We start from the raw sequence: 23190 nt of genomic DNA, 5'->3' as shown, positions 1-23190 counted from the left end.
CCTCCAACCCCTTGGGCCCTAATCTTGTGTAATGACCTTTTAGGTGGCACCTTATCGAATGCCTTTTAGAAATCCAAATAGACTACATCCACTGGTTCCCCTTTATCTACCCTGCTAGTTACATCCTCAAAACACTCTAATAAATTTGTCAAATACGATTTCCCTTTCATAAAACCATGTTGACTCTGCCTAATCATGTTATGATTTTCTAAGTGCCCTGATACCACTTCCTCAACAATGGATTTCAGCATTTTCCTGATGACTGATGTCAGGCTAACTGGACTATAGTTCTATGTTTTTTCTCTCCTTCCTTTCTTGAATAGCAGTGTTACATTTGCGACCTTCCAATCCGCTGGGACCGTCTACAATTTAGGGAATTTTGGAAGATCCAAACCAATGCATCCACTATCTCTTCAGCTACCTCTTTTAGAACCCTAGGATGTAGGCTGTTGGGTCCAGGGGATTTATCAGCTTTTAGTCCCATTAGTTTCTCTAGTACTTTTTCTCTACTTATATTAATTACGTTAAGTTCCTCACCTCATTAGACCCTTGGTTCCCCACCAGTTTTGGTATGCTTTTTGTGTCTGCTACTGTGAAGACAGATATAAAATATTTGTTTAACGTTTCTGCCATTTCCTTATCCCCATAATAATTTCTCCTGTCTCAGCATATAAGGGAACAATGCTTACTTTTGCTACTCTCTTCCTTTTTACATACTTGTAGAAGCTCTTACAATCTGCTTTTATATTTCTTGCTAGTTTTCTCTCATTCTATTTTTTCCCTTTTTATCAATTTTTTGGTCATCTTTGTTAGTTTCGAAACTCTACCAATCCTCAGGCTTACTATTATTCTTCACAACATTATAAGCTTCTTCTTTCAATCTAATGCTATCCTTAACTTCTTTAGTTAGCCACAGATGGATCATTTTTCCCGTGGAGTTTTTGATTCTCAATGGAATGTATTTTTGTTGAGAATTATGAAATATTTCTTTAAATGCTAGCCACTGCTTATCTACCACTGTACCTTTTTTCCAATCTACCTTAGCCAACTCACCCCTCATACCTATTAAGACTTTATTTAAGTTTATGACTCTAGTTTCGGACTTAGGCAAGTCACTCTCAAACTTAATGTGAAATTCTATCGTATTATGATCACTCTTGCCCAAAGGATCCTTTACTATGAGATTGCTAATTAACCCTGTCTCATTACACAATACAAGATCTAAAATAGCCTGTTCCCTGGTTGGTTCCATGACTTATTGTTCTAGGAAACTGTCCTGAATGCATTCCATGAACTTGTCCTCAAGACTACCTTTGCCAATTTGATTTGTCTAGTCTATATGAAGATTCAAGTCTCCCACGATTATTGTATTACCTTTGTTACAAGCTCCTACTATTTCCTGATTAATATTCTGTCCAACTGTATAGCTACTATTAGGGGACCTATATATTACTCCCACCAGTGTTTTCTGCCCCTTGTTATTCCTTATCTCCACCCATACTGATTCTACTTCCTGATCTTCCAAGTCAAGATCCTTTCTCTCTGCTGTCCTTATGTCATCCTTTATTAGCAGGGCTACTCCCCCTCCTTTTCCATTCTGCCTGTCTTTTTGAAACTTCAAGTAACCTGGAACATTTAGTTCCCAACCTTGGTCACCTTGCAACCACGTCTCTGTAATGGCTATTAGGTCAAACCCATTTACAGGAAACTCTTGATTTACCGGCACCTAAATAACTGGAAATCTCTGTTAACCGGCAAAATTCAGGAGTAGGTTCAGGTAAGTTTTACTTCATATTAGTGGTCGTTCCTGGATCTGTGGCTGTGTAACCAGGGTTCCTGCACCTGTTGCTAAGCAACAGGGATGCCTGGATCTTGTGGCCGGGGTTCCTGCACCTGTTGCTAAGCAACAGGGAAGCCTGGATCTGTTGCTGTGTACGGGGCTCTCATACCTTTTACTATACCTTTCTGTAATCCGGACTTTTTGATAAACCGGCAGCACGCCGGTCCCGTCGGTGCCGGATAAAAAAGAGTTTCCTGTATCTCTATTTGTGCCATTAGTTCATCTATCTTGTTATGAATGCTTCATGCATTCAGATAAAAAGCCTTTAATTAAAAATTTTTACCATTATTCCCTGCTTTGACCTTATTCTCTGCTGCACTGCTACCTACGATGTAGGTAAAAAGAGGGAGGAGGTCCTACAAGCTGAATTTAGGGAGTTAGGCGCTAAATTGAAAAGTAGGACCTCAAAGGTAGTAATCTCTGGATTGCTACCAGTGCCACGAGCTAATAAGTTTAGAGAGAGTAAGATAGATAAGCTAAATACGTGGCTTGAGCAGTGGTGCAAGGGAGAGGGATTTAAATTCTTGAGGCATTGGAACCAGTTCTTGGGGAGGAGTGACCTGTACCAAGGGGACGGTCTACACCTGAACTGTGAGGGAGCCGATGTCCTCGGGGTAATATTTTCTAGGGTGGTTCGGGAGGATTTAAACTAATTTGGCAGGGGGATGGGAACCTAGGTAGTGGAAAAGAGGGAAGTCATATGAAGTCAGAAATAGATGGTAGAAAGGTGAGAAGCAATAAGCAAAGGAGAGAAACACAAAGGGCCAAACTAATTCATAATGAGAGTGTGAAAAAAGCAAGCCTGAAGGCTTTGTATCTTAATGCTAGAAGCATTAGGAACAAGGTGGATGAATTAGTTGTGGAAATAGAGGTAAACAAGTATGATTTGATTGGGATTACAGAAACGTGGCTGCAGGGTGGGCAAGGCTGGGAACTTAACATCCAGGGATATACAATATTTAGGAAGGATCGGCAAAAAGGTAGGGGAGGTGGGGTAGCATTGCTGGTAAAGGAGGGGATTAATGCAATGGAAAGGAAGGATATTAACTCGGATGAAACGGAATCTGTATGGGTAGAAATGAGAAATAGCAAGGGGAGGAAAACGTTAGTGGGTGTGATATATAGGCCTCCAAATAGTAATATGGAGGTGAGGGAAGGCATAAAAAGGGAAATTAGAGAAGCGTGCGATAAGAGCACAGCTGTCATCATGGGTGACTTTAATTTACATATTGATTGGACTACCCAAATTAGTAAAAATTCTGAGGAGGAGGAATTCCTGGAATGTTTTCGGGACGGTTATCTGGACCAATATGTCGAGGAGCCGACTCGAGATCAGGCCATTTTAGACTGGGTATTGTGCAATGAGAAGGGACTTATCAGCAATCTTCTTGTACGAGGCCCTTTGGGTCAGAGCGATCATAATATGATCGAGCTCTCAGTCGAGATGGAGAGTGAGGAAATTGAATCAGAGACTAAGGTCCAGAACTTAAATAAAGGGAATTACGAGGGTATGAGACGGGAATTGGGTAAGATTGATTGGGTGGTGTTTCTGGGGGGATTGACAGTGGATAGACAATGGCAAGCATTCAAAGATAGAATGGAAGAATTCCAGAACATGTTTATACCGGTTTGGCATAAAAATAAACCTAAAAAGGTGACTCAACCGTGGATAACGAGGGAAATTAGGGACAGCATAAAATCAAAAAAAAGGGCATATCAACTGGCAAAAAAAAGCACCAGACCGGAAGATTGGGGGCAGTACAGGATACAGCAAAAGAGGACAAAGGGATTAATCAGGAAGGGGAAAATAGAATATGAAAGTAAACTTGCAGCAAACATAAAGACAGACTGCAAAAGCTTTTATCGGTATATCAGGAGGAAAAGACTGGTAAAATCCCAAGTCGGTCCCTTGCAGTCCGATTCGGGAGAATATATAATGGAGAATAAGGAAATGGCAGACCAATTAAACTCATACTTTGGTTCTGTATTCACAAAGGAGGACACAAATAACCTCCCAGGAATATCGGCAAACATAGGGACTAATGAGAGGGAGGAGCTGACAGAAATTAGTATCTCTAGGGATATGGTGTTGGGTAAGTTGAGGGGACTGAAGGCCGACAAATCCCCGGGGCCTGATAAACTACATCCTAGGGTACTTAAGGAGGTGGCCCTGGAGATAGCAGATGCTCTAAGGATCATCTTCCGGAACTCCATTGACTCGGGAACAGTACCCGTGGATTGGAGGGTAGCTAATGTTACCCCAATATTTAAAAAGGGGGGTAGAGAGAAAGCAGGGAATTATAGACCAGTAAGCCTTACATCGGTTGTGGGCAAAATGCTAGAGTCCATTATTAAGGATAAAATAGCGGAGCACTTGACAAATGGGGAAAGGATCGGACAGAGTCAACATGGATTTACAAAGGGTAAATCGTGTTTGACTAATCTGCTGGAATTTTTTGAGGAAGTAACTGGTAAAATAGATGGGGGAGAGCCAGTGGATGTGGTGTACCTTGACTTCCAGAAAGCCTTCGATAAGGTTCCACACAAAAGATTATCATGCAAAATTAAGGCTCATGGGATTGGGGGCAAAGTATTAACGTGGATAGAGAACTGGCTGGCGGATAGAAAACAGAGAGTTGGAATAAACGGCTCGTTTTCGGAGTGGCAGGCAGTGACCAGCGGGGTGCCGCAAGGATCTGTCCTGGGACCCCAGCTGTTCACAATATATATAAATGATCTGGATCAGGGAATTGGATGCAATATTTCCAAATTCGCTGACGACACTAAACTAGGAGGAGGGGTGGGCTCTGATGAGGATGTCAGGAGGCTACAGTGCGATTTGGACAGGTTGGGGGAATGGCCGGATACGTGGCAGATGCACTATAATGTGGATAAATGCGAGGTTATCCACTTTGGGGGTAAAAACAGGAGGGTAGATTATTATCTAAATGGCAATAGATTGGGAGATGGGGAAGTGCAGAGGGACCTGGGTGTTCTTGTGCACCAGTCACTGAAGGAGAGCATGCAGGTGCAACAGGCGATTAAGAAGGCAAATGGTATGTTGGCCTTCATATCAAGGGGGTTCGAGTATAGGAATAGGGATACCTTACTACAGCTGTACAAGGTGCTGGTGAGACCGCATCTGGAGTATTGTGTACAGTTTTGGTCGCCCCATCTGCGGAAGGATGTTCTTGCCATGGAAAGAGTGCAACGGCGATTCACCAGGCTGATACCTGGAATGGCGGGAATGACCTACGAAGAGAGATTAAATAGTTTGGGCTTGTACTCACTGGAGTTTAGAAGATTGAGAGGGGATCTCATCGAAACATATAAAATTATGGCAGGCCTGGACAGGCTGAATTCAGAGAGAATGTTTCCAATGGCCGGGGAGCACAGAACCAGGGGCCACAGTCTAAAAATAGCGGGCAAATCATTTAAAACAGAGATGAGGAAGAATTTCTTCACTCAAAGAGTGGTGAGCCTGTGGAATTCCCTGCCACAGAGGGCTGTGAAGGCTAATTCAATAAATATTTTCAAGAGAGAATTGGATATATTTCTGAAGGCTAAGGGGATTAAGGGTTACGGAGAAAAGGCAGGGACGGGGTACTGAACTGGTAAGATCAGCTATGATCTCAGACGAAGATCAGCCATGATCTCATTGAATGGCGGAGCAGGCTCGAAGGGCCGAATGGCCTACTCCTGTTCCTATCTCTATGTTTCTATGTTTCTATGTTAAACTCTCTGGCCTAGAAATTCGGTAGGCTTAGCGCCGCTTTTGAGGCGCTAGAGGGCCTAGCGCCGGAGTTATTGCCAGTTTGGAAATTGAGTGGGTCCCTAAATCGGCGTTAGGCCGTTAGCGCTGCGCCGGCACCGATGACGTCATCGGTGTGCGCAGCGTCCTGGTTGCCATGGTAACCCGCCCGAACTCCGAAATTGACTTGCGGCCGCCTCGCCCGTGGCAGCCGCAAGCAACGTTCTGGCAGAGGTGCCTTACTGGACTTTACGCCGGCGCATTAAAGGCCCCGCGGCGGCCGGCCGCTTTCCCGCCGGCCGCCTGGCCGCAGCTCCCTCCCCGGACTTCTCCCCCCCCGCCCCCCCCCGGGACAGATGCAAGCCCGGCACTTGTCCGAGGTGCCGGGCTCATTTTTACAATGATTTTCGCGGGCTGCGGCCGGGTGCAGGCAGCTCCTCCTTAAGGGAAGGAGGAGGCCTGCACTTCCTGAACCTGCCGCACCGCAGCGGGCGCCGCAGCGTCGGAATAGCGCCGCAATTCAGCGCGTAGCGCCAGTTTTCAGGCGCAAACAGCTTTCAGCAGCGCCGGCAGCCGTTTGGGCGCAGAACTAGTGAATTTTTGGCCCGCCCAGCGCGACTTAGCTCCGGCACTAACTTCCGGCGCTAAAGCCGTCGCTGCGCCAAAACCCAATTTCTAGGCCTCTGTCCCTTCCTGTCACACTCTGCTTATTGTTACCCAAATCGCTACACTGCTCTATTGCCTTGACCTTTCTGTTTAGAATTCTAAATATCCCCTCACCTGACCCCTTCCCCACTTTTTTAGTTTAAAGCCCTATCTACATGCATCTCTAATTTCCGGATTTATACTCTGCCCGATACTTCCATTAGTGTTTTCTAATCCTTGTTGTTTCTTAGCTCCACACAACCTTGGTCACTCTGTAATGGCTATTAAATCAAATCCATTTATTTCTATCTGTGCTATTAATTCATCTATTTTGTTGTGAATGCTTTGTGCATTCAGATATAGGCCTAGAAATTGAGTTTGCGCTGCGCCAGGGCTTTAGCGCCGGAAGTTAGCGCTGGCGCTAAGTCCCTTTGCGCGCGCCAAAAATTCAGTAGCGCCGCGCCCAAACGGCTGCCGGCGCTACTGAAGGGTTTTAGCGCCTCAAAACTGGCGCCACGCGCTGCATTGCGGCGCTATTCCGGCGCTGCGGCGCCCGCTGCGGTGCGGCAGGCTCGGGAAGTGCAGGCCTCCTCCTTCCGTTAAGCAGGAGCTGCCTGCACCCGGCCGCGGCCCGCGATAATCTTTTTAAAAATGAGCCCGGCACCTCGGACAAGTGCCGGGCTTGCTTCTGTTCCGGGGGGGAGGGGGGGGAAGTCCGGGGAGGGAGCTGCGGCCAGGCGGCCGGCGGGAAAGCGGCCGGCCGCCGCGGGGCCTTTAATGCGCCGGCGCAAAGTTCTGTAAGGCACCTCTGCCAGAACGTTGCTTGCGGCTGCCACGGGCGAGGCGGCCGCAACTCAATTTCCGAGTTCGGGCGGGTTACCATGGCAACCGGGACGCTGTGCACACCGATGACGTCATCGGTGCCGGCGCAGCGCTACCGGCCTAACGCCGATTTAGGGCCCCTGTCAATTTCTAAACTGGCCATAACTTCGGCGCTAGGCCCTCTAGCGCCTCAAAAGCAGCGCTAAGGCCAGTGAATTTCTAGGCCATAGTACCTTTAGCTTTAACTTTTTTTCTATTTTTCCCTGATGTTACTTTAGTCACTGGTGCCCTATTACCTTTATCAATCTTTCTGTCTCTTCCTGACCCACTCTGCTTATCTTTACCCAGATCACTACTCTACTCTACAGCTTTGACATTTCTCTTACCTCTTTTGAATTTATCCTTTTCTGTATCCTCCCACCCCGCCTCCCCCCCACCCCCCACTTCATTAGTTTAAAGCCCTATCTGCTGCCCTAGTTATTCGATTTGCCAGGGCACTGGTCTCAGCGTGGTTTAAGTGGAGCCCACCCCAACGGAACAGCTCCCTCTTTCCCCAGTACTGATGCCAGTGTCCCATGAATCGAAACCCCTTCCTCCCACACCACTCTTTGAGCCACGTGTTTAACTCTCTGATCTGTCTGTCCCTATGCCAATTTGCACGTGGCTCAGGTAACAATCCAGAGATTATTACCTTTGAGGTTCTAAGTTTTAATTTGGCCCCTAGCTGCTAAACCTCCCTCACCAAACCTCATTCCTAGATCTACCTATATCATTAGTTCCTACGTGGCCCACAACCACTGGATCCTCCCCCGTCCACTCCAAGTTCTTCTCCAGCTATGACGAGATATCCTTAACCCTGGCACCAGGCAGGCAACACAACCTTTGGAATTCCCGGTTGTGGCTGCAGAGAACAGTATCTATCCCCCTGATTATACTGTCCCCTACCACAACTACATTCCTTTTCACTCCCCTTTCTCAGATAAGAAGACCAAAACTGTGCACAGTACTCAGGGTGTGGCCTCACCAAAGCCCTAAGTACTGTGAATGGCCCCACAAGTTCTGGGTTTCCACGTGCGCTGCGCGAAAACCTGGAACTTGCGATCTGTCAAGATTTTGCTTGACAGATTGTTCGGATCCGCTGTGAATTCACTTTTGATGGCGCAGGGTTGGTCTACCCAGCGAATACCCACAAAACCCTCACGCCTGGTAAAAGCAGGCACAAGGCCTTCTTTTACCAGCGTAAGGGTTAAAATAAATGTTAAAATAACATTTTTTAAATGATTTAAACATTTACTCACAATTAAAATGAGTTTCTTATTTTTGTCCCGTTTAAAAATGTATTTTTCAAAAAATTAAATTTATATTAAAGGGTATTTTCATTAATTTTGAACCTGTGATCATTTATTTTTATTTCAGTGTTGTGAAATTTTATTTATTAGGTGATTTCTATTATGCTTATGGGGATTCCATACGTAAATGGAATCCCCATAAGCATAATGGGGATCCCCCTTCGTCATTGGTTGGCCTGGCCCACGTGATCTCAGGGATGCTTGCGTACACCTGCAGGCCCAGGACCGCAAGAGTCCAAAGCTCCAGTGACACAAGGTAAGTATGTAATTTTCTTGTGGTTTGAAGGCGTATGCGGGCGTCAAGCCTCCGACCGCAATTTCCAGGCCTCTGTTTTTTATTCTTCCTCACAAAGTGAATAACCTCATATTTCCCCACATTATACTCCATCTTCCACCTTATTGCCACTCACTTAACCTGTCTATATCCCATTGCAGACTCTTTGGCTGGAATCTATACCTTGGAGTCGGGTTTGCATGTGTGCAGACCGCGTAGCTGGTCGGGAATCCGGTGTTGTGAGCAGCGTGTTCTTCAGGGCGACTTTTACTTAATGGCCCCAATTAAACCAGTCATGCGCATTTCCCGGTCCAATTAAATGAAGTGGGTCTGATGACATCATCGATGACTCATTTCCAGCGCCAATATTTAAAGCAGCCTTGCGCACATCTCATTTGTAGGTCGATGTAGAAGTGAATAAGTTGGTATCCAGAGGTCTGCGTAGCGTAATAAAGCTGATAAAAGTGTGGGTCATGAAGACACAAAGGCAGAGGGCCACACCAAGATTTAACAATGCCTCCCTCGATGTTCTGGTGCAGGCAGTAAGAGCATGTAGGGAGGACCTCTTTCCTGGTGATAGACACAAAAGACCACCCAAGGACACAAAGAGGGCATGGTTGAAGATCGCAGAGGAGGTCAGGAGGATGTGGATCCAGTGCAGGAAAAGATTCAATGATCTCATGAGGTCAGGAAAGGTGAGTGCAACACCACACTCACCTACATCCTGATGTGCCTGTCACCACAACCCCATCACTCTGCCTACCCAAGCCTACTCCAGCACATCATTCCTCACACCAATCTACCCTGCAGGTCCACCCATCCCTCCCTGTCTATGTACATACTCACATCCCCCATCTGACTAACCACCACTGACACTCACCCTCATCCTAATGCAATCATAGCAAGTAACACCACAGAAGGAGGCCATTTGGCAATGTCACACCACTCCCTCATAGTCACCCGCTACAGATGTAGCCCATCCATTCCTTACATGCATTCCATCACTCTCACTCAAACTTCGCTTCTTTCCCTCCTTGCAGGAGAAGAGAGCGTAGAACAACAGGGAGAGACAGAGAACTGGAGGTGGCCCTCCAATATTCATTGAATTGACTCCAGCACAAAAGGAAGCACTGGAGATTGCTGGAGTAGCAGAGCTGCTGGTGGTGGGGAACGGAGAGAGGGGGACCTCCCAGCAACCTAGTGACAGAATCACTTCTCATACAGCCACATGGCATACAGCAGTCACTCATATGGTGACTGATGTCAGCAGCCAGTGAAATGTCATCATGTACATATTGGTAATGTTACCCATTCTAAATATAACACTTCTAATTCATCTCTTTACACCTCCACAGGTCCATCAAGTGCCCCCCCGCCCCCCCCCCCCGCCACTGTCCAGCCGGAGGAAGAAGACGACTCCTCAAAGGAAGCTCCAGTCTCTGAGGGTGCACCGTCAGCAGACCCAAGCGCACCCAGCACCAGCGTAGATACGCACACCTCGGTGGGTCCTGTACGAGATAGAGTAGTGTTGTCACCTGGCGTTGCACACATCACAAGTGAGCAAGAGCAGATGGTGTTGACAGGGACAGCAGTGGAGAATCCTCACCGGAGGGCGCAGGACGTTCCAAGCTCTGCTCAGCTGCATGCAGATGCTGAACCTCAGGGGCCATCGAGAAAGAGGGTGATCTTGGAGGTGCAGCAACAATTGTATGAGGCTCTGGCAGCTTTTGCAGTGCGATGTCTGTAAATGTGCAGAGAATGGAGGAGTCCATCTCCAACATGAGCACCACCATCTCGCAGGTGATGGCGATGATGTGCTGTTCCATGGAAAGGATGGCCACCTGCATGGGGCAGCAAATGCACCAATCACATGAGAACATGCTAGCTGTGGGCAACAGCTTGAGAGGCTCATAGACCTCATCTCGAGGAGGGATATAAATGTAGATGTAAAGTCTGTGGGTTGTGCAGTTAATAAATACACAGACTTCAGAAGTAACAAACAAACAGGTCTTTACTATTCGAAGGTCCGGGCGAATCTGCCCCAGCAATCCTGCCACAACACTTATATACTGGTGTGGTCACTATCGGTATTACAGTGTACAGAAGCCAAACAAATAGTGCCACACCTAAAGTAGTTCTCTTAAAGGTGAATGGTTACATACAATAGTTTCCTTAAAGGTAGACGGGTACATACACTACAATCCTCCCTTTTTAGCTTTCAACATACTAAGTCCATAGTGAACATACATTCTAACATATATACAGGTTTATGTAAGACAGTTCATAGATTCAGTCTTTCTGGGGGTTTCCGGATTCTGTCCGGATAACGCCGCAGTGGTGTCGTCATTTCAGGCGGGCTAGGAGGTGCTTCTGGCAAGGTCGATTCGGCTTGAAAAGCCGTGTCAGGTTCAGCTGACTCCATTATTATTAGATCGGAAGTAGGTGTTCTGAGTATCTCAGTCTCGACCTTACCCGGATAAGGTGGTGAAGTCGGTTGCCCATTTGTGGCGGACCCTATGATTTGGTCAACATGGCGCCTTATTATATTGTCTCCAATGTCCATGGTGTACATCAACGGCCCCAGCCGTTTCCCAATAGTTCCAGGCTGCCATTTCTCAGTACGGTAGTCCCGGGCCAAAACTCGTTGACCGATCTGGAAAGATCTAGTGACCCTGTCGTTCATGCCCTGGAATTGCCGGTTCTCTACGTCTCTTCTGACGTTCGGTTTTAGTAAATCCAGCCGGCATCTTAGGCGTCTATTACAAAACATCATTGCGGGAGTTTGATTTGTGACCGCATGTGTTGCATTTCGGTATGCCAACAAAAAGCTATCCACCTTATGTTGTAGACTTATGTTTTCATTACTCATGGCCTTTACGGCCTTCTTGAAGGTCTGGACAAACCTTTCAGCCAATCCATTGGAGGCGGGATGATATGGGGCTGACGTGTAATGTTTAACCCCATTGCTCTTTAAGAATTTCTTGAATTCTTCGGACACAAATTGTGGTCCATTATCAGAACAGATCTGTTCCGGCAGGCCATTCCGAGCAAACATAGTCCTTAATATGGTAATGGTTTTTTCCGTCGTGGTGGTGGTCATCTTAATTACTTCCGGCCACTTGGAGTGGGCATCCACCGCTATCAGAAACATCGAGTCCATAAATGGACCAGCAAAGTCGATGTGTACTCTTTGCCAAGGCGATGAGGGCCACTCCCATGGATGCAGAGGAGCCTGGGGTGGCGCGTTCTGAACCCTCTGACATCCTAGGCAGTTCTTCGTGATCTCCTCTATGTCTCCATCAATGCCTGGCCACCACACAAACGCTCTTGCTAGATTCTTCATCTTTACTCCACCCAGATGTCCTTCGTGCAGCTCCTCTAGCACTTTCTTTTGGAGTTTGGGTGGAATCACCACTCTAGATCCACACATCAGGGTTCCTCGACACACTGACAGTTGTTCTTTCCTCTGTGCAAATGCTTGCAGTGTTGGTTCGCTCTGTGCTGGCCATCCCTCCACCGTTACATCATAGACTTGTGAAAGAGTCGGGTCATTCCTTGTCTCATTCTCAATCATTGAGTTTGTTATCGGTAGACACTCCACCACGGATGAGTGGAACAACTCTACTGGGTCCACTATACTCGCTTCTTCTACCATCGGCAATGGCAAGCGTGACAACCCATCAGCATTTCCATGCTGTTTAGACCCTTTGTACTCAATTTCGTATTGGTGTGCCCCAAGTAACACGGACCACCTTTGTAACCTTTGTGCTGTCATGGTGGAAATGGCCTTATTTGGGTTGAATATGGACACCAACGGCTGGTGGTCTGTCAGCAATGTGAACTTTTTACATTGTAGGTAATGGTTGAATTTCTTCACGCCCCACACAAGACTGAGGGCCTCCCTATCTATTTGGGCGTAATTTCGCTCCGCGGGTGTCAATGATCGGGACGCGAAAGCCACTGGCCTTTCCGAGCCATTTGGTAGCCTGTGCGAGAGTACTGCCCCAATTCCGTACGGGGAAGCATCGCAAGCTAGACGAAGGGGTAATGCTGGGTTGAAATGAGCCAGCACTTCTTCAGAGGTAATCAACTCCTTGCTTCTGCGAAAAGCCTTTTTGCATTCTTCACTCCACTTCCATGGTGTTTCTTTCCGCAACAGATCATTCAGCGGATGCAGCACCGTGGATAAATTTGGCAGAAACTTGTGATAGTAATTAATCAACCCCAAGAATAATCTTAACTGTGATACGTTTCCTGGAGCGGGGGCCTTCACGACCGCTTCTATCTTTTCAGGTGACTTATGCAGTCCCTCTCGGTCAATGACATGACCGCAGTATGAGATCCGTTTTTGGAAGAACTCACACTTCTTGCGATTAACCCGAAGGCCATACTCCTTCAACCTGGTGAGTACCAGTTTCAAATTCGTGAGGTGTTCTTCCTCATCTTTTCCCGTGATTAAAATGTCATCTAAGTAGCACTGCGTGCTTGGAATTCCTTGTAACACCTGTTCCATGGCCCTCTGCCAAATTGCTGGCGCTGAAGCTACCCCAAAGACCAGTCTATTGTAGCGATACAAGCCTCTGTGAGTGTTGATGGTAAGGTACTGGCGTGACTCTTCCTCGACCTCCATCTGTAGATATGCTTGAGCCAGATCTATTTTCGTGAAATGCTTCCCTCCAGCCAACGAAGCAAAGATATCTTCAATCCGCGGAAGCGGGTATTGTACCGTGTGAAGCACCGGATTCACAGTAATCTTGAAATCTCCGCAGATACGGACCTTCCCCGGTCCCCCTGGCTTATTACTTGGTGAGGACTTCATAATGGGAACAATGGGCGTGGCCCACTCACTCCAGTCCACTTTTGACAGAACCCCTAATCGTTCAAGTTCTTCCAGTTCTGCCTCCACAGCTGGTCGTATTGCGTAAGGTACCGATCTGGCCTTAAAAAACTTTGGGCTTGCATTCTCTGCAATCTTAACCTTTGCTTTAATTCCTCGCAGTGTTCCCAGTCCTTGCTGGAATAATTCCTTAGCTTCGTCCAATATTCTGGACAACCGTTCAGGTTTGACATCCTCTTTTTCGGAATCCACCGTCATGGTGTTTAGTGACTGCCAGTCCAACTTTATTTTTCGGATCCACTCCCGCCCCAGAAGTGGTGGTCCTCCCTCAGGCAATACATACAGGTCCAACCGGTGATGATCTTTATCCTTGTATCTCACCTTGACTTCTATCTTTCCGATGGGGACTACTTTGTGCCCCGTGTATGTCTGTAATACTAGTTCCGTATCCCGTAGTGGAATATGCTTGAAAAATTTCTTGTAGTCATGCTTATTCATGACCGTCAACGCCGATCCGGTGTCCACTTCCATTTTTACTTGGACCTTTGCAATCTGTAGCGTTATCCAAATAGTTTGTCGGTCAGCTTCATTGCTCACGTTGTGAATTCTCAGACTGTCCAGTCCTTTGCATTTGGAGTGTGAGACCGACTTCTGTTCCCTCAGACTCTTCTTAGTCACCTCTTGCACCTTTCCGTACCATTTTTGTGGTGACTCCTTATTGTTGTACGTTGCTCCTGACCGGCATACCTTAGCTATGTGCCCGATCTTGCCACATTTCCTGCATTCTTGGTTTTTAAACCAGCATTGATTCTGGTCGTGTGTTGCCTTCCCACAACGGTAGCATTTTATTGTGCTCGAAGTAATTTGGTCCACCCCTAGTGCCGCCGCCTTTAGCTGCATTTCCGCCGTTCCTTTCGCTGCGGCTTCGTGCGATGCAGCTATGAGGACAGCCCTGTCCAGTGTGAGGTCATTTTCTTCCAGTAGTCGCTTCTGCGTTCCTTCTTTGGACAATCCGCATACGAACTTGTCACGCAGTGCCTCTGTCAGATTCCCTCCGAACTGGCAGTATTTCGCTAGCCTACGCAGTTCGACCAAGTATTCCGCATTGCTTTCGTCTTTCCTCTGCGTTCTTGCGTAGAATTTGAATCGTTCAACCAGCATCAACGGTGTGGGGTTCAAGTGATCCTTCAGCACTGCTACCACATCATCGAAAGTCTGATCTGCCGGTTTAGCTGGTGAGAGAAGATGCTTCAACAACCTGAATGTTTTCGCACCCATCGTGTTAAGTAAGGTTAAAGCTTTTTCATCCTTAGCTATTTTGTTAGCCTTACAATGTATCTCAATACGTTCTACGTACGTGGCCCAGTCTTCTATCTCCGGATTGAACTCGTTGATGTCCGCCCGCTTAGGCATCTTCCTTTCCTTGGGTACAACACAAGTATTTCTTTAAATATTCTTATTTATTTGTTTATTTCTAAGATGGCGGTTTTCCCGCGAAAATGGCGGTTTCCCGCTCTTTCCTTCTCGCCCCGCCCACTTCAATGGCGGTTTCCCGCTTCTGTCGTCTTCTCCGCCTAATGGCGGCTTCCCGCGTTTCTTCCTGGTGGAAGGGGTACGCTTCCCCCACAGCGGACAGGTTCAGCCGCTGGCTGGCTTCCGCACAGCTCCCCTTACTCGGCTCTGTCTTTTCCTCCCGCCCGCACGGCTCTACCGGCGCTGGGTACACCCTGTTAACGGAGGACAGTTCAGCCGCTGGACTGGCTCTCGTGCAGTCTCTCTCTCCGTACCCGGCTCTGTCGCTCTCTCTCCCGCACGTTCGGTTCCACCGGCTCTGGGTACCCCGTTGGTGGAGAACAGCTCAGCCGCTGGACTGGCTCTCGCGCAGTCTCTCTCCCCTTGCTTGGCTCTGTCTCTCTCTCCCACCCGCACGGTTCCTGTTCGCCTCCCAGCCCTCTCGCAGACCGGTGTTTCCCTCCCCGGCTGCGGCTGGGTTTCTCTTCCCGCGCCTACTCCCAGTCTCAGCGCTTCGTGGCTGCGGTCGCTGCCCGGCTTTCCCCGCCGATCGCGGTCCGACTGTCTCACGACGCCGTTGGACCCGACTTTCTGACCGGCTCCGTTCCCCCTCGACCGTGGTCGAGTGCACAGCCCTTATCCTCCGGATATTCTCTACCTCTTCCCCTACTCACAGTCTCCGCGGCCGCCTTGTTTCCTGCTGATCGGCTCACTCCGCACCGTGGTAAAAGGGTAGTCAGTGCCTGTTGCTGATGAACTTTTGTTGCTAGTCTGCTTCCTTTCTGTTGCTGCCGCCTCGTGTTTTCTCTTTCTGTTGCTGCAGCCTCGTGTTTTCTCCCAGCAGCACGACGAGGGCGGTTGCCTCTCTTCGACGCTCTTCGCTGCTTTGGTAGTCTTGCCGCAGGGTACGATTGGACTCGTCGCCACTGTAAAGTCTGTGGGTTGTGCAGTTAATAACTACACAGACTTCAGAAGTAACAAACAAACAGGTCTTTACTATTCGAAGGTCCGGGCGAATCTGCCCCAGCAATCCTGCCACAACACTTATATACTGGTGTGGTCACTATCGGTATTACAGTATACAGAAGCCAAACAAATAGTGCCACACCTAAAGTAGTTCTCTTAAAGGTGAACGGTTACATACAATAGTTTCCTTAAAGGTAGACGGGTACATACACTACAGTAGACTTCGGTGTTCATCGCCCCACTGATGTGCAGCAAGATGCTCTCCAGCTCCTTGCTAGCAGGGAATTGCGGGTGGCCCATGAAAGGGATGATGGTGATTGAAAAAGGTAGACACAGACAGACCCGGCTACCAAGAGAGGACAGGATATGCTCTCACTGCAGTCAGGGAGTGGTGGAGACAGAGATGCACTTCCTCACAGCTTGTAGAAAATATCAGGGCATAAGGGAGAATTTCTACCCAAAATTCACAAAAATATGCCCGGAATTCAGAAATTTGAATGACGACCAAAAACTCCCATACCTACTAGGGGAAGAGAGAAATTGCGTAACACTAGCGGCACACTATGTTACAGCTTGCCATAAACAGAGGGATAACCACTAAATATAAGAAAAGAGTATATATAAATTATATGAAAGTATATTTATACACTCAGGGATATATCTGTTTATACACTGTATGGATAGATCTGTATTTTTGTGAACAAACATGAATGTTTTCCGATGCTTTGGCAACATAAGATGTAACTTGTCATGCCAATAAAGCGATTTGAATTGAATTGAATTGAATTGAATTGAATTGAATTGAATTGAGAGGGGACATGGAAGTGGGGGCTCTTCTCAAAGCACTCACACTGTTTCCCCTTTGCCGTCCCTTCAGTCAGAACCCCAGATGCTTCCTCGGATCCCAATGGCCGAGTCTGCCCCTACACAGTTGCAGGAGGAGCAGTCTTTGGTGGGGCCATCACAGGCTCCAAAACCCAGAGGACGTCCGCCAAAAGTGTCTAAGCAGTCGCAGCAGGGAAGTGAGCAGCCTGCCTCTACCTCTGCTGAAGGCACAGGAGTAGCACCTCATCGAAGCACTCGGAAAAGAAAAAAGACATAATCGTAGATGCACAAGGTTATACACATGGGTGTATGAACAAATGTTAGTGATAAGTTTCAGTTATATTTATGACACAGATAAATTTATTTCTTTGCACCACTTGTCCACTTTTGCCTGCTACCTGGGAAGTGGCCTTGTCACTTGGAGTGAATGGTGAGACCATCTTAGACTGGGTATTATGTAATGAGAAAGAATTAATTAGCAATCATGTTCTGCGAGGCCCCTTGGGGCGGAGCGATCATAATATAACAGAATACTTCATTAAGATGGAGAGTGAAGTATTTGACTCAGAGACTAGGGTCCTGAATTTCTGAATTTAAATAAAGGAAACTATGATGGTATGAGGCGCGAGCTGGGTAGGATGGATTTGGGAATGTTACTTAAAGGGTTGACGATGGATAGGCAATTGCAAACATTTAAAGATCGCATGGATGAACTACAGAACTTGTTCATAGAAACTTAGAAACATAGAAGATAGGAGCAGGAGTAGGCCATTTGGCCCCTCGAGCCTGCTCCGCCATTCAATGAGATCATGGCTGATCATCCAAATTCAGTACCCTGTTCCTGCCTTCTCCCCATATCCCTTGATCCCTTTAGCCTTAAGAAATATATCCAACTCCTTCTTGAATATATTTAATGAATTGGCCTCTACTGCCTTCTGTGGTAGAGAGTTCCACAGGTTCACCACTCTCTGGGTGAAGAAATTCCTCCTCATCTCTGTCCTAAATGGCTTACCCCTTATCCTTAGACTGTGACCCCTGGTTCTGGACTCCCGACCATCGGGAACATCCTTCCTGCATCTAGTCTGTCTAGCCCTGTTAGAATTTTATAAGTTTCGATGAGATTCCCTCTCATTCTTCTAAACTCCAGCGAGTACAAGCCCAATCGACCCAATCTCTCCTCATACGTCATTCCTGCCATCCCAGGTATCAGCCTGGTGAATCTTCGCTGCACTCCTTCCATGGCAAGAACATCCTTCCTCAGATAAGGCGATCAAAACTGCACACAATACTCAAGATGTGGCCTCACCAAGGCCCTGTACAACTGCAGCAAGACATCCTTGTTCCTGTACTCGAACCCTCTCGCTACAAAGGCAAACATACCATTTGCCTTCTGTGGTAAACCACTGTTATTGTTGTTGTTGTTGTTGTTGTTGTTACACACTGTTGTACCTATGCATGCCTCAACATGTCTCGGCTGGCTCCACCCACAGGCCCAGGTATAAAGGTGATTGACCTGCAGCCCCCTGCCTTCATGGAACCCAGTCAACCACGAGAGGCATGCTCTGTTCTTTGCTAATAAAAGCCTTTAGTTACTCTCTTAACTCTCAGTCTTTTATGAGTAATTGATAGCGCATCAATTTTATTAGCAAAAACAAAATGTCAACATTTGCTGAACAGCAGGCTGCTGCACCAAACGCTGAACAGCAGACTGCTGCACCAAACGCTGAGCAACAGGAGCTGCTGCGAGCCCTCAGACCAACATGCCTGGACCTAGACCCCCAAGAAGCGGGTTCGGCTACCAAATTCGCGCATTGGCTGCGTTGCTTCGAGGCCTACCTGCAAGCCTCAACTGTGACCCTGGACGAAAACAAGTTGGAAATCCTGGCCTCAAAGGTGAGCCACCAAGTTTATACAATAATCCAGGACGCGACGACCTACACGGCGGATATCGGTCTGCTAAAAGGGCAATACGCACGCCCGGTAAATACGGTCTATGCCAGGCACCTCTTAAGATCCCGCAGACAGCAGCCCAGGGAATCGGTGGAGGCCTTCCTACGGGCACTACGGATACTCGGCCGAGACTGCGATTGCAAAGAAGCATCAGCCGCAGCACACACGGAGGGACTGATCCGAGATGCTTTCGTTGCGGGTCTAAGCTCCGACTGCTCCCGGCAGAGACTGTTGGAAAAGGGAGAAATGGACCTGAGAAAGGCAGTGTCCCTCACGCTCTTGCTCGACGCGGCCCACAGGAATATGGACGCCTTCTCCCCTAACCGCTCCGCAACGTGGACGCCACAACCTTGGGTCATGGGACCGCCACCTTCAACTGCTGCTGCGACGTCCAAGGCACAGAAATGTTATTTTTGTGGCCAGGCAAAACACCCCAGAGCACGCTGCCCGGCGAGAAACGCTACCTGCTCCAGCTGCGGGAAGAAAGGACACTATGTCAGCGCCTGCAAAGGTAAAACCGCTAACGCCAGCAGCGCCGCGTGCGAACCGTGGGGGCAGCCATCTTGTCCGCCATCTTTGGCTCCCCCAGCCGCGTGGGGATCGGGACCATGGGCGCCGCCATTTTGTCCAACTTCAACCACGGGGGACCCGGACTCAACCACCGCCTCATCTGACGACCACATCGACTCGCTCGACCATACGCTGGCCTCCGTGATGCTGGACCAATCTCTCCCTCATCAACTGTCCAGGTCCATGATGGACATTAAGGTAAACGGCCGCGCCACTACCTGCCTTTTTGACAGCGGGAGCACGGAAAGCTTTATCCACCCCGACACGGTGCGCAGTTACTCTCTCCCGGTACTGCCGACGTGACATCGGATCCCTTTGGCTTCCAAAGCCCAGTCAGCGGACGTCGGTGGCTACTGTGTAGTGACCCTTTCAGTAAGGGGCACAGAATACAAAAATTTTAAACTCCTGGTCCTGCCTCATCTATGCGCTGCCGTTCTACTGGGGTTGGATTTTCAGTGCAACCTTAAGAGTGTCACATTAGCGTACGACGGACCCCTCCCCCCACTCACAGTCTGCAGCCAGCAGCTTTTAAACCGCCCGCTGCGCACCATTTGCAGCCTCTCCACCCTTAAAGTCCCCCCCCCCTCCTTGTTCGCTAACCTCACCCGCGACTGTAAGCCCATCGCTACCAAAAGCAGGCGTTACAGTGCCGGGGATAGGAGCTTCATTAAATCCGAGGTAGCAAGACTCCTGAAGGAAGGGATTATTGAAAGTAGCACCAGCCCATGGCGAGCACAAGTGGTGGTAGTGAAGACTGGCGAAAAACAGCGCCTAGTTATTGACTACAGCCAGACGATCAATCGCTACACCCAGCTAGATGCATACCCACTCCCCCGCATATCTGACATGGTCAATCAGATAGCACAATACCGGGTGTTCTCGACGATTGATCTGAAGTCGGCATACCACCAGCTCCCCATCAGGGCTGAGGACCGCCAGTACACAGCTTTTGAAGCTGACGGTCGTCTCTACCACTTCCTCAGAGTTCCCTTCGGCGTCACCAACGGGGTTTCAGTCTTCCAACGGGAGATGGACCGGATGGTCGACCAGAACGCGCTCCAGGCCACTTTCCCCTATCTAGACAACGTCACCATCTGCGACCGCGACCAGCAGGACCATGATGTTAATCTAGAGAAATTCCTCCGTACGGCCCAGCAGCTGAACCTAACATACAACAAGGACAAATGTATGTTTCGTACCAAGCGCCTTGCCATCCTTGGCTGTGTAGTGGAGAACGGAGTCATCGGCCCCGACCCCGACAGGATGCGCCCCCTTATGGAGCTCCCCCTCCCCCACTGCCAAAAAGCACTGAAGAGATGCCTAGGGTTTTTCTCGTACTATGCTCAGTGGGTGCCCAACTATGCGGACAAAGCCAGACCCCTCATCAAGTCCACCTCCTTCCCCCTGACAGCAGAGGCCTGTGCAGCCTTCACTCTCATAAAAGGAGATATTGCGAAGGCCACAATGCACACAGTAGATGAGTCCATCCCTTTCCAAGTGGAGAGCAACGCATCCGACTTTGCCCTAGCTGCAACCCTTAACCAGGCGGGGAGACCCGTGGCCTTTTTCTCAAGGACCCTCCAGGGCCCCGAGATTCGACACTCCTCTGTCGAAAAGGAGGCCCAGGCCATTGTGGAAGCTGTGCGACATTGGAGGCATTACCTGGCCGGAAAATGATTTACCCTGCTCACTGACCAGCGTTCAGTAGCTTTTATGTTTAATAATAAGCAGAGGGGCAAAATCAAGAACGACAAGATCTTGAGGTGGAGAATCGAACTCTCCACCTACAATTACGATATCTTGTACCGGCCCGGGAAACTCAATGAGCCCCCAGATGCCCTATCACGTGGTACATGCGCCAACGCGCAGGTCGATAGACTGAAGACCCTCCACAATGACCTCTGCCACCCGGGGGTCACCAGGTTTTTTCACTTCATCAAATCCCGTAACCTGCCCTACTCCATCGAGGAGGTCAGGACCATGACCAGGAACTGCCAAATCTGTGCCGAGTGCAAACCGCATTTTTATAAGCCAGACAGAGCAAGCCTGATCAAAGCCACGCGCCCCTTTGAACGGCTGAGCGTCGATTTTAAAGGGCCCCTCCCCTCCTCCGACCGCAATGTGTACTTCCTCAACATAATTGATGAGTACTCCCATTTCCCATTTGCCATCCCTTGCTCAGACATGACCAGTACCACGGTCATTAAATATCTGAATGACCTCTTCGCCTTGTTCGGTTTCCCTAGCTATATTCATAGCGACAGGGGCTCATCCTTTATGAGCGACGAACTCCGGCAGTACCTGCTCTCGAGAGGTATCGCTACAAGCAGGACCACCAGCTACAACCCCCGGGGGAATGGCCAGGTGGAAAGGGAGAATGCGACGGTCTGGAAGGCAGGCCTTTTAAACTTGAAATCTAAGGGCCTTCCGAACTCTCGCTGGCAGGAAGTCCTCCCTGCGGCGCTCCATTCCATTCGGTCACTGCTCTGTACAGCCACCAATGCTACCCCTCACGAGAGAATGTTCTCCTTCCCCAGGAAGTCCACATCGGGGATCTCGCTACCGACATGGCTGACTTCTCCAGGACCCGTCCTACTGCGGAAGCACGTGAGGTCCCATAAGACGGACCCCCTGGTCGAGAGGGTGAGCCTCCTCCATGCCAACCCTCAGTATGCTTACGTGGTGTACCCGGACGGGCGGGAGGACACAGTCTCCATACGAGACCTCGCACCTTCGGGTGCTCCCGAAACACCTCCCTCGCCACCCACCACTACCCACGCCTACCCCCAGTACGCTTACGTAGCGTACCCGGACGGGCGGGAGGACACAGCCCCCACACGAGATCTAGCACCTTTGGGAGCCCCTGAAACACTACCATTGCCATCCACCACTACCCACAACCCAACCCCGCTAGACGGCATGCCGCAGCCCCAGGACCCATCATTGACCACCCAACCACTCAATGAGACGCCAGATTCAACGTTGGATGCTGCACCATCACCGCCGCCACCACGACGATCAGGACGGCATACAAGGCCACCTGATAGACTTACTTACACGAACCTTTAGTACACTTCACCCCGCCGGACTCAATTTTAAACAAGGGGTGAATGTGGTAAACCACTGTTATTGTTGTTGTTGTTGTTGTTGTTGTTACACACTGTTGTACCTATGCATGCCTCAACATGTCTCGGCTGGCTCCACCCACAGGCCCAGGTATAAAGGTGATTGACCTGCAGCCCCCTGCCTTCTTGGAACCCAGTCAACCACGAGAGGCATGCTCTGTTCTTTGCTAATAAAAGCCTTTAGTTACTCTCTTAACTCTCAGTCTTTTATGAGTAATTGATAGCGCATCTCCTTCTTAACCACCTGCTGCACCTGCATGCTTACTTTCAGTGACTGGTGCACAAGGACGCCCAGGTCTCGTTGCACTTCCCCTTCTCCCAATCTATTGCCATTTAGATAATAATCTGCCTTCCTGTTTTTGACACCAAAGTGGATAACCTCGCATTTATCCACATTATATTGCATCTGCCATGCTTCTGCCCAATCACCCAACCTGTCCAAATCATCCTGGAGTTTCTCGGCATCCGCCTCACAGCACACACGCCCACCCAGCTTTGTGTCGTCTGCAAACTTGGAGATATTACATCTAGTTCCCTTGTCTAGATCATTAATATATATTGTGAATAGCTGGGGTCCAAGGACCGATCCCTGTGGTACCCCACTAATCACTGCCTGCCACTCGGAAAAAGAGACGTTTATTCCAACTCTTTGCTTTCTGTCTGCCAACCAGTTCTCTATCCAAGTCAATACCTTGCCCCCAATCCCATGTGCCTTAATTTTACA

General features: G+C 48.7%; 1 protein-coding gene across 1 annotated transcript; it reads left to right on the top strand.

Moving 5' to 3' along the window:
* The first annotated feature begins 7033 nt into the window (after positions 1-7033).
* On the top strand, positions 7034-20145 carry LOC147122819 (uncharacterized). The gene is made up of 2 exons (XM_086011452.1): positions 7034-10182; positions 16874-20145. The coding sequence occupies exon 2, from the start codon at positions 18478-18480 to the stop codon at positions 19642-19644; it is 1167 nt and encodes a 388-aa protein (XP_085867578.1). The 5' UTR covers positions 7034-10182; positions 16874-18477; the 3' UTR covers positions 19645-20145.
* The last annotated feature ends 3045 nt before the right edge of the window (positions 20146-23190 follow it).

The sequence above is a fragment of the Somniosus microcephalus genome, chromosome 2 (genome assembly GCF_052327205.1).
Source record: "Somniosus microcephalus isolate GS21.2 chromosome 2, FLI_Smic_1.0, whole genome shotgun sequence".
Classification (NCBI taxonomy): domain Eukaryota; kingdom Metazoa; phylum Chordata; class Chondrichthyes; order Squaliformes; family Somniosidae; genus Somniosus; species Somniosus microcephalus.
The sequence above is the reverse complement of the archived record's forward strand: the minus strand, read 5'-3'. Positions and strand labels throughout refer to the sequence as shown.